Source organism: Artemia sp. Qi Xiang Cuo, chromosome 2, assembly GCF_049724085.1.
Source record: "Artemia sp. Qi Xiang Cuo chromosome 2, ASM4972408v1, whole genome shotgun sequence".
NCBI classification, from domain to species: Eukaryota; Metazoa; Arthropoda; class Branchiopoda; order Anostraca; family Artemiidae; genus Artemia; species Artemia sp. Qi Xiang Cuo.
In genome coordinates, this window is record NC_142795.1 from 3216007 (window position 1) to 3233133 (window position 17127).

The 17127-nt window shown below is 35.1% G+C and overlaps 1 protein-coding gene across 1 annotated transcript in view; it reads left to right on the forward strand.

Moving 5' to 3' along the window:
• The window catches only part of Ctps (CTP synthase), a 95890-nt gene that overhangs the window by 60824 nt on the left and 17939 nt on the right, over positions 1 to 17127 (forward strand). Inside the window, exons 7-8 of the mRNA XM_089098691.1 lie at positions 6003 to 6135; positions 16175 to 16401. Coding sequence (XP_088954817.1) covers positions 6003 to 6135; positions 16175 to 16401 — 360 coding nt within the window. The remainder of the gene's footprint in view (positions 1 to 6002; positions 6136 to 16174; positions 16402 to 17127) is intronic.

Genomic DNA, 17127 nt, shown 5'->3' on the forward strand with positions numbered 1-17127 from the left:
TAGAGTACTTTGGCTGTTCAGGGAAAGATGTGTTAAATCTGAATGGGTAGAAAAAATCACAACATCATCCGCAAACATAACAATTTTGCAGATTGGAAGAAACTCAGGCAAATCATTAATAAAAAGAACAAATAGGGTAGGACCCAAAACACAGCCCTGAGGAACCACACAATTTATGGAAAATGACTCAGATCGGATTCCATTTTTACAATCATGGCATTCAATTTTTCTTTCAGCAAGGTAAGATGCAAAAAAATTGAAGATTTTGAAGAAAATCTATATTTTTTTAGTTTATTTACTAAAAGACGGTGATCAACCGTGTCGAACGCCTTGGCCACATCCAAGAATATAGCCAAGGCGTTCTGACCAGTGTCCAGCGCATTATTTATTTCAATTAAAAGCTGATGTATTGCTAGTTTTGCTGATTTTCCTTTAATGAATCCATACCTCAAAAATGCAATATCATGGCATTCAATCATGACATTCAATTTTTCTTTCAGCAAGGTAAGATGCAAAAAAAATTAAATATTTTGAAGAAAATCTATATTTTTTTAGTTTATTTACTAAAAGACGGTGATCAACCATGTCGAACGCCTTGGCCACATCCAAGAATATAGCCAAGGCGTTCTGACCAGTGTCCAACGCATTATTTATTTCAATTAAAAGCTGATTTATTGCTAGTTTTGCTGATTTTCCTTTAATGAATCCAAACCTCAAAAATGCAATTTGCATTATTACATAAATAATTTTGAAGTTATTTATGAGCAATTTTTTCCAAAATTTTACTAAAAACAGATAACAGTGAAATTCCTCTATAGTTTGAAGGATCCGTAGAAGCACCACCTTTATACAAAGGTAATACATGGGCATTTTTTAAAAGATCAGGAAAAACTCCATTTAGTAAAGACAAATTAAAAATATGTGCCAACAATGGGGCTATATTAGGAGCTATTTGTTTCAAAATTTGTATAGAAAACCCAAAATCATCCAATGAAAAACTGCTTTAGTTTCATTATATGTCCTTTAACTTCCTGAGGTGCAATTTCAGAAAAATCAAATGAGTTTGGTGCTTCATCGTCAACAACAAAATCAGTTGACTGACTCTCTTGCCTATTTGTACTCAATACAATCCTAGACCCAATAGTACTGAAATGCTTGCCAAAAATATCCAACATTTCTTTTGGATCCGTCATTTTTTCATTAGACTCAATAAAAAATGTAACCAACAATGAACTTATAATATACCAAAAATAAAACTGATATTTAACTCAAACTCAAATTGAACAGAAACTATTGGATATATACGAACTGGGAAGCCGTCCGCCTTAGAACCCAATTATAGTTATGCTGGGTGTCGAAACATTACAAGTTTACAGCTTTTTGCATAAAACTTGTAGAATAATCGAAATCGTCATTACGATCAAGAAAAGCCAGCAGATTGTAGGTATTTCTAAGCCCTTCTAACGTCAACATAATATACTAGATAAAATGGTTAATTCGATTAAAATGAATTGAATCTTAACGTACTTTAACTTGGAATTTAAATTAAAATTGACCATTAATTTTCATACCACAGGACTTATTTTTTATAAAGTATTCAAAAATGCCAAGAAGAAAGTGGTCGTCCATCATTTACTTTCGACTACTAGAAATGTCCTAAAGCTTTTAAATTCTTGTTGTTGATTTATCCCACTCTCACGTTTCTGTGGCCATCCTTCCTGTATAAACAAAATTCTATATTTTGAGCACATAGTATTTTTTCTTTTTCGGTGGGAAATGTCGCAGCATGAACATTTTTTTATTCTGCACAAAGGAAGAAATTTTCACCCTTCACACAGGGAAAGCTAATTTGAAGCACATTTCGAGAGATCAAAATTCACCATATACGTAAAATACCACAACTACTACTACTAACAACAACTCACCGCAGTACCAAGCCGCCTGAGGCCAACACAGCTACGCACGGTTCTCCTCCATCTCAATCTGTTCAAAGCCTCCCTTTTTAGACCCTCCCACGAAGTTCCAATTTCCTTTAAATCTTTCTTTATGACGCCGAATTACACCATATTCAACTCTGTAAACAAAAAAATGCGCAGTTTTAATAACGTCTAAATGTTTGTCTTGGTTTTAACGTCAGATGTGTTTTTTAGAAGCGGATATTTAATACTGAAATAAATTCCTTTGATAAGCTTGTAACACCACTAATTCTTGCCCACAAATTCTCTACTAATGATACTGCGTCTTTTTGTCTTCTATCACATCCACATTACAGATGAAAAAACTACTTTTTCAAGCTTTCATCTTTTTTAGATTTGAAAAATTATGCCTCAACTTTGATTCTGATTGGTCAAGAAACATTTTTATTTTTGAAAGTTGAACAATATTCTAGTTCAGAAATTACTAACGCATGTGTAATTGATGCTTATGTTATGCGTAGTTTTGATTTCATCAATGAATGTAACTATAGTGTATTTTGTCGGAATTTTGTTGGAGGGGGACAAAATTTTTTTCAATGCAACAAAGATTTGGATACTGTTCTAAAATCCGGGGAACACGCGCCGAGAAAATCAAAGCTCAGATAGCCATTACCTGGTAATTGTCCATCTGACGCTGTATAAAAAGGGGTATCTCAGTCTGGGAGCTATATTTACTTTAGTTTTTTGAGGTTTAGGGGAATAAAGGTACCTAGGTTAGGTTACGTATTTAATATATGCTATGCTATTTTTAGAAATATGTGCGTATTTAATACAATAACGCGATGTATAATTGATGCTTACGTTGTGCGTAGTTTTGATTTCATCAATGAATGTTACTATAGTGTGTCCTGGGCATAAAGAATGGAGCTGATTTTAGCTTAGCCAATTAATGTGCAGCTCAGTAATAGCTGGCAATGCATGTGTGAGGGGAGGGATAGCTCATTATGTGCGTAATCAAGTCCCGTAACCCTTAGACCACTGATTCTCAGAGTGATCCAGTTGGAACCCAGGGGGTCCGCAAGAGACTCAACGAGGGTCTTAGGTGGCATGATCAAAGAATGGGGGCTCGCAATTCGCAAGTGGGGGTCCCCAAAAATTTATCTGGTTTAGCTCATGATGAATAAGTAATAGTATTAGTAGTAGTAAATATTGCCTTTTGGTTAGTCCAATATCCCCCACAACAAGCCCTGAAAATTTCACCTTCATACATTTAGCCATGTAATAGGAGTCACATTAGTCGTTTTAGCAGTACTAGTAGTACCAGATGTAGAACTAGTTGTGGTATTAACAGTAATAGCACTAGTAGCAGCAGTAGTATTAACATATTTGCCTTCTTGTCAGTTGAACATCACATCATCAAGCCTTGGAAGTTTCAACTTAATACAATTCGGCATTGCTGATTTGTCGATATGTGCTTTTGATAGCCTGTATATCCATAGGCGTTTTAATTTAGTTGAACTTCCCCCTCAACTCTTCCTGAAATTTTCATCTTACTACTTTTAGTGTTAGTAATAGTTGTAGTAGCAACGGTGGTAGTAGTATTAGTAGTGTCGTGCACGTATTGTCTTTCGGTCAATTGATCCTGTCCCTTAAACATTCCCTGAAAGTTCTAACTTAATTCCCTAATCTATTCCTGAGATACGCCCTTTTGACACTCGGCATGCACGTAGTGTGTTTTCATTTAGTTTGTTCCTCTCTATATTCTGTCAAATTTTCACTTTCATATCCTCAGTATAAATTGTACTAGTATCATAGTAATAGTGGTAGTAGTAGGAGCAGTATAAGCAATAGTAGTTTTTTTAGTGGTAATAGTAAGAGCAGAGTTAATAGCAGTAGTAGTATACACATGTTGCATTTTGGCCAGTTGAACATCCCCCTCATGATGTCCTATAGGTTTTAGCTTGATACGGTGAGCTGTTCCAAAGGTATTGCTGATACGCCCTTTTGACAGTCTGTGTGTACATAGTATATTCAGATTTTGTTCAACTTTCCCTTCAACATTTCCGAAAATTTTCACTTCAATAACCTTATCCTTGGTAGTACTCGCTACAGAAGCAGTATTTGTAGCAGTAGCAGTGGAAAATAGTAGTAGTAGTGGTAATAGAAGGTGTAGTAGTAGTAGTGTTTGTACTAGTAGTAGTTTTAGTAGTAGTGGTAGTATTAGTAACGTGTAAATATTGCCTCTTGGTCAATTGATGTTGCCCTTTTAGCATTCCCTTTAGTTGCAACTTTAATAGCCTAATCCATTGCAGAGATAGGCCCTTTTGACAACCTGCATGCGCATATTGTTTGTTACTACTGTAGTTTACTTTATGTAATTTGCCTTTCCTAATGATCAATTTTGAATGTAAAAAATGGACAAATTGCATAATTTTCATTCCTTGCCCTGGGGGCTATGAGGACATGGCATCCCCAGAGGCTCAGCTATTAGATGTTGACTATTTCGTATGAAACGGCTGTTTAAGATCTCTATCAGTGTTAAGGAGAGAATCTAAAAGGACAAGAGGGGGAGGGATGGCTGCCCTTCCTTCCTGTTTCAGCATGACTTTAAAGTTTCAACTTAACACTCTTTGCCGCTCCTTAGATATTGCTGTTGCGTCTTTTTGAAAACCTTCCTGCATATAGTGTGCTTTTATTTTATTTGACGTCCCCCTCAACATTTTCTAAGAGTTTTACCTTAATATTCTTAGCCTTTTTGAAGACTCAGGGCCAAACATGCCACCTTTCCCCAATAGCCAACCTTGTATATAAACAATGGGCAACTTATATATCTTACAACACCTGCCCCAGAAGATATGGGGGATAAATCATCCTTGGAGGTGCAGCTATTTGACTTTATTAACTAGTTTGAACAAGATGGCTATTTCAAAATTTTGATCAGATATCTTTGGAGGGAGGGCAGATAAAAAGAGAATGGGAGTGGGACCGGTTGCCTTCCGACCACTTTCTCACACGTTACTCAACATGCTTTGAAAGTTTAAGCTTATTATCCTCAACTGTTCTTGTGATATTGCAGATACACCTTTTTTGATAAACAGGATACACATGGTATCTATTTGGGTCCCCAATATCCAGATATCTGGGTATACTATCTGAGTATTTTAAGGCTCCTGATACCCAGCATATTTCCTATCGTCTAGTTAAATACACTACGGTGGCTGCATGAAGTTCATTCTCTCCTCAAAGAAAAGATATGTGGAGACCGCTTAAAATAGCTACATTTGGTGTTTGCAGTATTCTCATACCTTTATTATGAACACCCTTCATTTTATAAAGAATTGTACAAAAAAACTTTTAAAGACGTAACAAAAATGTGTTTTTATGCATTTTTATTACGTTTTTACAAGTTGGGACAAATATTACCACCTCTTTGAGCCTTCAGATAAATACATAATTATTTCTAAGGAAGGGGCAAGGGGTGTTGGAGGTAGAAATCGATATTTAATTCCTCTTGATTTCTGGGAATGTGCCTGGTCTACGCTGCTATTATGAAAGTAAAGAGTAATATTAAAACCAAAATGAGCAGAATTTATTCAGTATAGGAGAGGGACCGCCCCTTCCTCATCCCAACATCCGCTTCATTGATTTTTGAAACTTCGAAGGATGCTCATTTGATCAGAAATAGAAAGTTCTAGTCCTTTTTTAACCAACCAGTAATTGGAGACCAACCAGCCCCCGCCCTAAAACTTTCTATGATATCTGGTCCTTTTGTTACCCCTTTGGCCATCTGGTTGACGTTCTGAGGTACCTATTTTGTACTTTCTCTTTGGCTGCTCAATTTTGCGCGTGGGGGAATTTTCCAGGAGTAAACGCCTATACCCAATTCAAAGCACATCCGGGTAATTTAAAAGCACATACGGGGTATGGTTCTCGCGTACATTTTAATAATTTCTTCATTTATCGCTTTTTGATAACAACAATCTTGAAACATGTGGAAAATATCTAAAATAAAATAAAGTCACTTGTTTATTCGCTCTAAAGGCCATGTTCTTTTTTCCTTTTACTTATTTCTTCACTTTTTTGTAGTCAGGAAAACTTACGAAAATCTGTCAACATAGCGCTAGTTGGTAAATACACAGAACTGGAAGATTCTTATGCATCTGTTGTTAAAGCTTTGCAGCATGCAGGACTCGCTGTGAAATACAAAGTTGAAATATCAGTAAGTATATCCCGATAATCTTTAATTTACTACTTTGATAGTACTTTCTTTACTTTGATAATATTACTAATCTTTGATAGTATTAATGAAATCTGTAGGCTTAAGAGTTGCCAAGGTATAATAACCAGTTTAAAATTTAAAAGTAATTAACTTGAACTAGCCTGTGTTGATTCGCGTCCTTAGAGTACCAGCACATTTAAATAAAAACATCTTCCTTAGTGAACCCACCTTAGGTCTATTCATACTTTCGCGATTTGTTGAATTATGAAGTTTTTAGTGCAGCACGCCATTTTCGTCAGTGTCACCACGTTGAACTGTGAAAATAAACAAGTAAAACTGATTAGTTAATTTAAAACTGCTTTTCGTCCGCAAAGATTCAACATTAACAATTTCTCGATTTTCTAAGACAGCTAAATCTTCAAAGGAAAGCTACTTTTTCTTAATCTGTTTATGCCACATGTTTTTAGCTTATTTTTTATGCTAACCTCTCACCCACGTTTCCTTTTTTCAGATTCCGTCGCTGCTTTTATTATTATTATTATTTTTTTTTAGATATATGTGGTTGTGGAAGTTTCTATTTAACCAATTTAAACCATCTAATTTCATTTTCACTGTCCTTGATATTTTTGGAGTTTTTAGGGCAATTCTACACTTTCGTCAGTGTCGTTGCATTGAACTACTGAATAAATAATTAAAACTAGTTAGTCAAGTTTGACAACGGTTTTTATCGGTAAAATTCAAACATTAACAATTCGTCGTTCCCAAAGACAACCATACTTTCAAAGGATCACTTTAATAATCCTCTTAGGGTGTTTGGTGCCAAATATTTTTAGCTGATTTTTTGCTGCTTTTTCACCCACATTTCTTTTTTTTTTTCTTCGGCACCCATTGCTAGAGGTAAGATAAGATAATAATTTATTGATAAACGAGTATAAGAAGCCCAAAAATAGCCGAATGCGCGTTGTAAATCAAATAATGTAAAAATTAAAATCAAAATCAAAGCTACCAAAAACTACATAGCTGCACATGAAAGTCTTTTTAATTAGAAGCTGAATTCCCAATTATTAGAATCGTACAGAGCTGTTTAAGTGTCCATTTAACCAATTCAAAGAATCAGATTCTATTTTCACTGGCCTTGACACTTAATATCCACTTTGTTCCAGATCTGGGAAATTTCACTGAATAGTACCAGTAATTATGCAGGTTGTGTGGAGAGTATTGTGCACTTATAGACTGCACTCTTATTCCAGTAATCTTATTCTTAATTTCAGGAAAAAAAAAATATTCTGGTAATTTATGGGGCATTCCATTAAAAATTCCAGTAATTATGTAGTTTATGCATAATTATCGTTGATGATATTCTTTCTATTTGGGAACATGGACAGGACTCTCTTAGAGATTTTTTGGTACATTTAAATTCTTTTGATTCAAACCTCCAGTTCACAATGGAACTAGAAGATTCAGGAAAGCTGCCTTTCTTGGATGTTTTGATTATAAAAAAACACTCCTAGCCTTGAATTTTCTATATACAGAAAGCCGACCCATAATGATCGATATCTACATTTCTCTTCACATCACCCTCCTTCTGTTAAAAGAGGGATAATAAAATCTTTAGTTGCCAGAGTTTAAAAAATCTGTTCACTAGACCATGCAAATTCCGAATTGAATTATACGAAAGATATTCTGTTCTGAAATGGATTCCCAATAAACTTTATTTATAATATAATAGATATACAATCGAAAAATACAAGACAAGAAAATAGGAAGCCTGCCCCCCTTGACTCAGTTGTTCCAGAAATTAAGAAAAAAAACTTTCACCACTCTACCATACATTTCAAAACTTAGTGATAAACTTGGAAAAGTTTTAAATAAACACAATCTCTCTGTTTCTTTCAAAAGTGAACAAAAAGTTGAACAGGAAAAGATAAAACTAAACATGTACTGTGTAGTGGTGTCGACAGATTCCCGTGTTCATGTGAGAAATTTTACATTGATAGGACCCATCAACAACTTGGTGAACGTTTGCATGAACACAAAACTTCAATAAATAAGTCCCTGAGATTGAAAAATAAAAATTACAACTTTGATTCTAAATTAGCGCTGTTTGATTGTTGGGATCCTACACATCTCATTTTATATTAGGATACAATCTCCATTCCGATTACAAATTACTAGCTACGAAATTTCAAAGAGCTAATCGGGATAAAAAAAAATATATAAACAGGAATATGGTTACAAATAAGGGCATTGGACGCCTTTCATTAAGCTCAGATTGTGACGGTTCAATACTAAAAGATTCTTTTGATTCTTGCACCCAGTCAAATTTAAGAGAACCTATTCACATATCTAATTTGTTTATGTATAAATTTTTTTCTAATTTGTTACCTGCATGTTTTTCGGAACTTTATAATGAAAGGGAACATAGTTATGAAACTAGAAATGTTGAATTAGTTAGAACGTTGGTTACAATTACTACCAGACTTAAATTTTCTATTAGGTGTATTGGTCCTGAAGTATGGAACAGGCTTCCGACGGATCTAAAAAGTAAGAAGGTTCTTCAGGAATTTCGTGGTTCTTTGCGATGTATTTGTTTTAACCAGTATTGTAGACACGGATAAGGTGATGGATCTGGGAGTGAGTATATGCTTGTGAGTGTTAGAAGAGAAAAATTTTCTTGTGTGTTGATTGAGGTGATTGTCGGTATATGAAAGGAAGCATGATGAATCATAGAATATGAGTGTGGGATTCCTTTTAATTCCCTTTAAAAAAAAATATTATCTTTAGAATGTTGATTATTTGTTTTGTCGGGGTGGGGGCGGAGAGGAGGAGTCAGAGAGTATTATTTCCCCGAGGTAGTGTATAAGTGTTGAAGTGATCTTTTTATTGGGTCATCCCAAACACGATAATATGCGTCGGGACCTATTTTGATATTGTTGGTATTATATGCAGTTTTATTTTGTTAGCATTATATGGAGATTTGTATGTTGTTTTTTTTTTTGTGACCCATTTGTTAATAAAAAAACCAAAAAAATGAAAACTGAAATGGCAGAAGAGCAAAAAGTATTGCTAGGCAAAAGATTCTTGCACAATCTCTTCGGTAAAATCCTTTTTTTCATTGGTTTCGGCTTTGGTCTTTCATTCAGTGTTTGTTCGGATCTTTTTTTTTTTTTTTTTTTTTTTTTTTTTTTTTTTTTTGCACTGAGGACGACTTGGCGGAGGTCCTTGTCGAAATATATGCTAGTTTTTCGTCATCTGACTTTCCCACTGGCTGACAAAATCCTCGTTTTCTCACCCTTTTTTGGTTTTATTTATCATTTATTATTTCCTTTCCTCTCTTAGCTTCATACGTTAGTTTATGCAGAAACCAATATTGGTCAGTGGTAACTCTATCATGAACCTTATTTGATAAGCATGTTGTCTGTTGCATGCTGTCACTAGGGCTTTTATACGTATCTGGTAATTTCAACCTATTTTATCGCTCTGCTGGAAGTTCAAGTTCAGAACTTCAGGAAAAATGTTTCTTCCGGGGAAAGGGAAGTTAGAGGGGCTCAGAATTTCGAGAAGTGGGTTTTTTTCTTTCCAGTCCTCACAAACCGGTATGCACTGCTCTGTTTTTGTTCCTATCGTTCGTCTGGGTCTGTATCTGTGCGTATTCTACCAAGAAACATTATGTGAGCATACATATTATGTGTATTGAAAGCAAGCTATTCTGTTGACTACATAAGATTGAACTACAAACATCGTTGCATTGAAAGCATTCTTGGTAATGGTAAAAATGACTCACCAAACTCATAAAGCTAAGACTTCAATGTAAGCAGTGAGGCTCTTCCAACCTGTTACAATCTGATTGACATTTACAATGAATTATTTCTTTTAGTAAAATGCCTCATCCTAAGCCAATTTTTTTTTTTTTTTCTTTTTTCTTCTTTTTTTAAATAAATAAGGGTTTATTCATCAACCAAAAATAACAAAATCCAGAAGCTAAGCTTGTAAAGGAGATCATTACCCCAACTAGGCCTAAAAAAAGAAAAAAAAAAGAACAAAAAAAAAAAAGAACAAAAAACAATAATAATGAAAAGAAAAAAAAAAACCTAACACATAAAAATAAATAATAAGCGACTGTACCACCCCCTACTCAATAAAATCTCTTCAATTCTCAATATTCAACATGTTAATCCTTGTCCTTCGCAAACCATCAACCAAACACAAAAATAAAAAAAAAAAAAAAACATTAGCAAACTAAAGGCAAAAGAGACCGGAGAACTGACTCACTCACTCCCATATACCCTATAACAATGTTCTTTTAACATACTTCTAAATTCAGAAACATCCGTCACCTTCTTTATCCCTTCTGGCAGACTATTCCAAGCACGAGGGCTAACATGGCGGATACAAAACATTGACCTAGTTGTCACAGGCTTAGGTAGTCTGAATTCATTCGAAAGTCTTAAACTATAAGAATGAAAACTAGAAACAGGCAGAAAAAAATCTTGAAAGCAAATTTGTAGCATTTTATTCTGATGTTTAAACATAAAAAGAGCATTATAAAACTTAATCAATCCAAATAGTGGAACAATATGTAGTTCAGCATACCTTGCTCTAACCGAGGAACGCTTATCATCTCCAGTAAGTACTCTTGCAGCTTTATTCTGTAATACTCCAATCTGCGATAAATGACCCACAAACGTTGAAGGCCAATATACAATAAATCAAATACGGATGAATAAGGGAGAAATAAAGCATTCTGAGAACCGGTCTAGGGAAAGTACGCTTTAGCTTCCTTATAATTCGCAAATTTCGGGAAACTCTAGCTGAAATTTGATTAATATGGTCTTTGAAACTCAAGCACTCATCAACTATCACTCCAAGAAACTTCACTGTTCTGACACGTTCTATAGCATTCCCATCAAGTTCTAGTTTCTCTATCCAGGGATAGTAATTTACGCTTCTCCCGTAAATCATAAATTGACTTTTCTTATGGTTTAATTTAAGTTTATTAACCCTCATCCATTTCTCTATTTGTTCCAATCCCTTTTTCAGAACTAGTAGAAGTTCTCTTTCTGTCCTCGCAGCAACTGTAAAATGTGTATCGTCAGCAAAACTAGGAATTGTAATTCTGTTAACGCGATCCCCTTTATCCGAACTATTTATATCTTCAATGCACCGGTAAATATCATTTATATAAATCAAAAATAAAAGAAGTCCCAAAACTGACCCTAGAAGAACGCCAGCCTTGACTCTCTACGGGCTAGTGGTCTCAATTTTGATTTGAAGCATCTGCTTACGTTCACTCAGGAATGATCTAATAAGTTCCAGGAAATTCCCAAGGATACCACAATTATCCAACTTCTAAAGTAAGAGTTCATAATCCACATATTCCAGTGCTTTCATTATGTCAAGGAAAACGGATGTCACTTTAACACAACGATCTAACTGATCATTCACATATGTCGTCAAAAAGATCATTGCTTGCTCAGTTGACATTTTATCCCTAAATCCAAACTGACTAGATCGAAAAAAAGACCTGGATTCTAGGAAAATAACCATTCTTACATTTATTAGTCTCTCTATTATTCTAGGAATAATAGGAAGAAGCGAAATGGGCCTATAATTATCTAAATTCCCACTATCACCCCCTTTAAAAAGCGGTTTCACTTTCGCAATCTTCAGACAATCGGGGAAAATACCTGACTTAAAACACTCATTTATTAGCATTACCAATTGACTAGAAACTATAGGATAAATAACACGGAAAGCTTTCACAGTCATGAGATCCGATCCTGCTGCACTCTTTTCATATTTTTAACCACTTCAGACAACTCACTTAATTTAACCGGCTTTTAATAAACAGATACTTCGCTCTTGTCAGGCAGGAACTATGTAAAATTACCATCCTCAGCAAAGACTGGAATATTGGATCCTACATTAAGGCCAATATTAGAGAAATTCTCACAAACTGAATTACAACTCACACTGTCCGGAAGCTCCGAGGGAGACCGACTAGGGTTCGCTACAGACTTTATAAGTTTCCAAGTCTTGCCTGGATTTCCCTCAGCTTCTTAAACTTAAAAGCAAAATAATCCGTTTTAGCTTTCCGAAGGAGACAATTTAGCATGTTATTATATGCTTTATAATCATCCCTAGTAGTTGTCCCTTTATTTTGGATCAATTCCTTATATAAATGGTTTCGCCTTTTCATACTTAAGAGTAGACTCTTAGTAATCCATGGTTTCTTTGCTGATTCATATCTGTATCATATTCCTCTTGTAAAAAAATGAATTCAGTCTTATCAACTTCTAATTTAAAACGGGCAACAACCTCAGAATCAATAATAGGCCTAATGACATTACAACGATGTCCCTTATTCAGCTGTAGGACTTGCGGTATTGATATCATTACTCCAAAATGATCTGAAACACTATTAACCACAACAGCAGGTGACTTATATTCAGTATTTACAAATATTTTATCCAATATTGACGCAGAATTCTCAGTAATTCTTGTACAGATATTTATAGTAGGCTTCAGCCCGTAGCTAAGCATCATATCCAGAAACTCCTTAACTCTCTGACTAGAATGTAGACTTTTCAAATCAATATTGAAGTCACCACAAACAAAACACGGCTGTCTTGTTCCACTCAACAGGTCCAGTTGCTCTTCTAACAGACTCAGAAATTCTACGAGGCTACTAGACGGAGGTCAATAAATAATAGCAAGAACACATTTAAAATTTTGCTTAGATACTTTCACAACCATCGACTCAAACACCATTTCCTTATGTTTAGTAAGGGAAGGCATCGGCAAAACATTAAAATCACTCTTGATATATGCCGCTAAACCTCCATGTTGGTGCAGTTCCCTGTTTTTTAAAACCAGTTGGTAATTAGGAACATCAAATAGGGATGACGTATGAGACTTCAACCATGTCTCAGTCAGGGCCAAAACCTGTAAACCTTGAGTCGGCAGAATTTCCTCCATGTACTGAAAAGAAGTACTAATACCTTGGCAATTTAAGTGAAAAACAGAAAAATCACTCGGGTCATAATCATTATTCAAATCCTGAAGGAACTTATAACGGGCATTCAAATATTCCTCACCAATACCATTACTATCAAATTCTCTATGGAGTACCCCACCCCCAATATCTTCAATCCTGAGTGAATCATTCTCCAGCCCCTTCAACCTATTCCACTCTAAATTAACCATTATCAAAAATAATTTTGTGACGGATATGAGAAGGAATAGGTTCAGTTAACTTACATTTATCATTTTCATCATTCGTTGAGTTGGTATCATCGCTTCCACACTTCGATCCTAAACAAAAAAAAAGAAACATAAATATCTTCATAAAAACCAAAAAACACTACTACTGTTTCCAGGCCTAGTATCCCTGAAAGCCAAGACCAATCCATAAGAACTCCAAACACAACCCGGTACGCTCCGCACCGCGCAATACATTATACACCATTAATAATTTTTCTCATTTTATTTTTTTACTTTATTCCATCCACAACATCTTTTTAAAAAAAAAAAAGAATAAAAAAAAACACGAGACAACATTACTTCATACCAATATGCTATCACAAAAAAAAAAAACAAAGAAGTAAAAAACACAACAAAATAATAACTCAAAACCATATTAAACTAAAATAATTAATATAAATATAAATTTGACAACCCGCCTAGCATTGCATAGGCCCACCTCGAGGATTTATCGGCATTGACAATTCAGGAATCACGTCATTCACGGAGAAAGAAACACGCAGGCCATTTGGCCGATCAAAACAAAGGAGAGGTGGAACCGATTTTGTCACCCATGCTTGAATACCACAATCAGCAAGCTTTGATCTTTTTTCAATCAGCCGTTTTCTAAGATCTCTCACTGCCGTTGGAGCATCATCATTAATATAAATATCTTTACGACGCAAATAGTCTTTCCTTTAAGTTTTTTACTGTGTTTCATAATCTTTATTTTTTCGTCTTTAGACAGTGCAGTAAACTTTAAAAAATCTGAGGTCTATTCTTACGTATTTAAACTCGAAATCTTGGGTCTCGTTTGCACAAAGTCAGACTCAACAAAATGTTTTTAAAATCGCGTTTGCTTCCTCTTTATTTTCACAAGGTACATTCCAAACCACTATATTTTTCTCATTCATTCAATACTCGCAATGCATTAACCGATTTTTCAACTGATTATTTTCTTCACGGAGAAACACTGACTCAGCTGTAACAACACTAATCTGTGATTTTACATTTATTATTTCATTCTCAGTAGCCGCCACATGGGTCTGGATCGTCGAAAATTGCTGCGATTGGCCAGATAGCGCTTCCTCAAGCGATTTGACCTGGGTTTCCAGAGATTTGAACTGGTCCGTGATACCGTCAAGCTTTTTTCCATTGTCTTTCACTATAGTTAGAATTTCAGAAAAGCTCCGAGCCAGCGTCGAAATTGACAAAGTCTCTCCATTCTTAGGTGAAGATGACGAATAATCATTTTGATCCTCTTCGAATGAGACTTCTTTACGGTTTCTTTTATTTCGCCCCATGAATAAGCAGCAATTAAAAAATGAACAAATAGTCTTACCTCAGCCGGAAACGATTGTTTATCCACGATGTTGCTAGCGTGCAGTGCTTTTAGCCGTTTGGCACTGCAAACACCTTTTCCAACATTGGTAATCAAAGGCTCTGTTTATAATGACTAAATCCAATCCTCTTTTACTCCATGCAATTCTTCAGTTCAAAGCAATAATCACACACCAAAAAATTTTCTTTCATCAATTCAAAACATTAATCTTACAAGCTATTTCACTCTTCAGCCAAAACTACCGCAGGCACGGAGCGCCTAAGGTGTTACTCGTTCGGGGAATGAATCATGACTGAATGGTAATACCACAGGGTATGAGAATCGATACTTAATTATAATTAAGTATATCATAGTGAGTATAAAAAGTTGCCAAAAAAATGGACTCGAAGCTATTAACAAACAATAGGTAAAAATAGTTCTTTTAGAAGGTAAATTACACTCCATCCTTCGCGCCGACTTGCGTTTACAAATTACTGAACTGTTCCCGTAATCATGGGAACAGAAACAGGAAGAGGTGAATCCGGTACTGGTTATACCGCGGATGAAACTAATGTATACTTTTTTCTGGGTAATACTATCCTGTATGTAAGACTAGTAGTTTAATTCCTATAAGAGAAAACCTTTGAAGATACGATTGACAGTGGCAGATATTACTATGATTATGCAAATCTTTGTGAAGTTGGCACAAAGAGAATCTCCAAATGTGAATGCAAGCTAGTTGCTTATTTGTATGAATACTGGCAACTGCTATCATTTCCATCAATTAAGATAGTTTATAATTAGGCTGAAAGTCGCGCTTTCTCATTACTATTTCCTATGCGGGAATTTAGGTTAGTATTATTGTGGTAAAAAAGGGTGATGTATTACATTGTTGAAACTTGTTTTGTGCAGTTTTTTTTATGTTGGTCTTGCCTGGTTTTAGGTATTTATTATCTTCGGTTAATTCTTCGGAGTCCTAATTTATTCTCTCTTAATCTTACTTAACTTTTTCCAAGAGACGAGTCGAGACGAGAAAATCATATGCCAAATATCTTTTCTAGTAGAAAAGATATTTGGATTAATTGATTGATTCTATTTTGATTAATTGAAGATATTTGGATTAATTGAGATATTCGGAAAAGATTAATTGATTCTCATCATTTAGAAAAAGATGAATTGATAGCCAATCCTGTTAAGTATCACGAAGCCTGGCAACTTTTGTCCAAATCCAAAGGGACTATTGTTCCTGTAGGGTTTGGAAAGAGAGAGATGGAATTGACAGAGTATGAATTTTTTATTTTCCTTTGCAGCTATGTTGGGACAAGGGTTTAAAGTAACTGAATTGTACCCAGAGTTGTACATATAGTTGAGGGAGGGGTCTCAGTATGAAAATGTGAACTAGTGCATCCAACCAATTCTGCTTCCACTTCATTATAGATGTGCACATTTTAATCATATGCCAAATATCTTTTCTAGTTTATTGATTCTCAGCATTTAGAAAAAGATGAATTGATAGCCAATCCTGTTAAGTATCACGAAGCCTGGCAACTTTTGTGCAAATCCAAAGGGGTTATTGTTCCTGGTGGATTTGGAAAGAGAGGGATGGAAGGAAAGGTGGCGGCAGTTCATTGGTGCAGGAAAACAAAGACACCCTTTCTTGGTGTTTGTCTAGGATTACAAGCGGCTGTTATTGAATTCGCCAGGTTGGTAGCCTTAGATTTTCTTCTTTTTACCTTCATCTCCTCTTTTATTCATTTTTACTAGAAGGGAGGGGGAGGTATTAAGCCTTATTTTAAGGAATACATAAATTAACACTTAATTGAGTGCTTTGATGCTAATATCTACAAAAAATTGGCTAATTAGTTTGGCTTCTGAACTACTACTACTAACAACTCGCCGCAGCACCAACCCGCCTAAGGCCAACACAGCTACAAGCGCTCCTCCTCCATCTCAATTTATTCAAAGCCTCCCTCTTTACACCCTCCCAGAAACCTCCCATTTCCTTTAAACTTTCTTTATGACATCTTTCCACCCTAACCGCAGATGACCTGCTTTGCGTTCAGCCCTAGACGGCTTCTGAACTGCTTTCATTTTAATTCGTTATGACTTATTTTGTGTTTGACTTTTCAGCACCTCTTTCTTGTATTCTTCGTATTTGTTCATCTTCTTTATTTGCTTTTTTTTGTTGTTATAGAAAGTTTTGTTTTTGGAGTAGCGGAAAGATAATGTAATTGCGAGCAAAATTTAATCGGCTATACAATTTAATGTATTCATCTTTTTAATTTTCATATATTCTCCTAAGTATGACTTTTATTTTCTCTTGGACATGACTTGTTGTATAATTTAAGCTTACTATTAATATTAATGACAACCACTATACGCTTTATTGAGCAGTGGTTTTTGAACAACTCATTACCTCCCTTGGGACA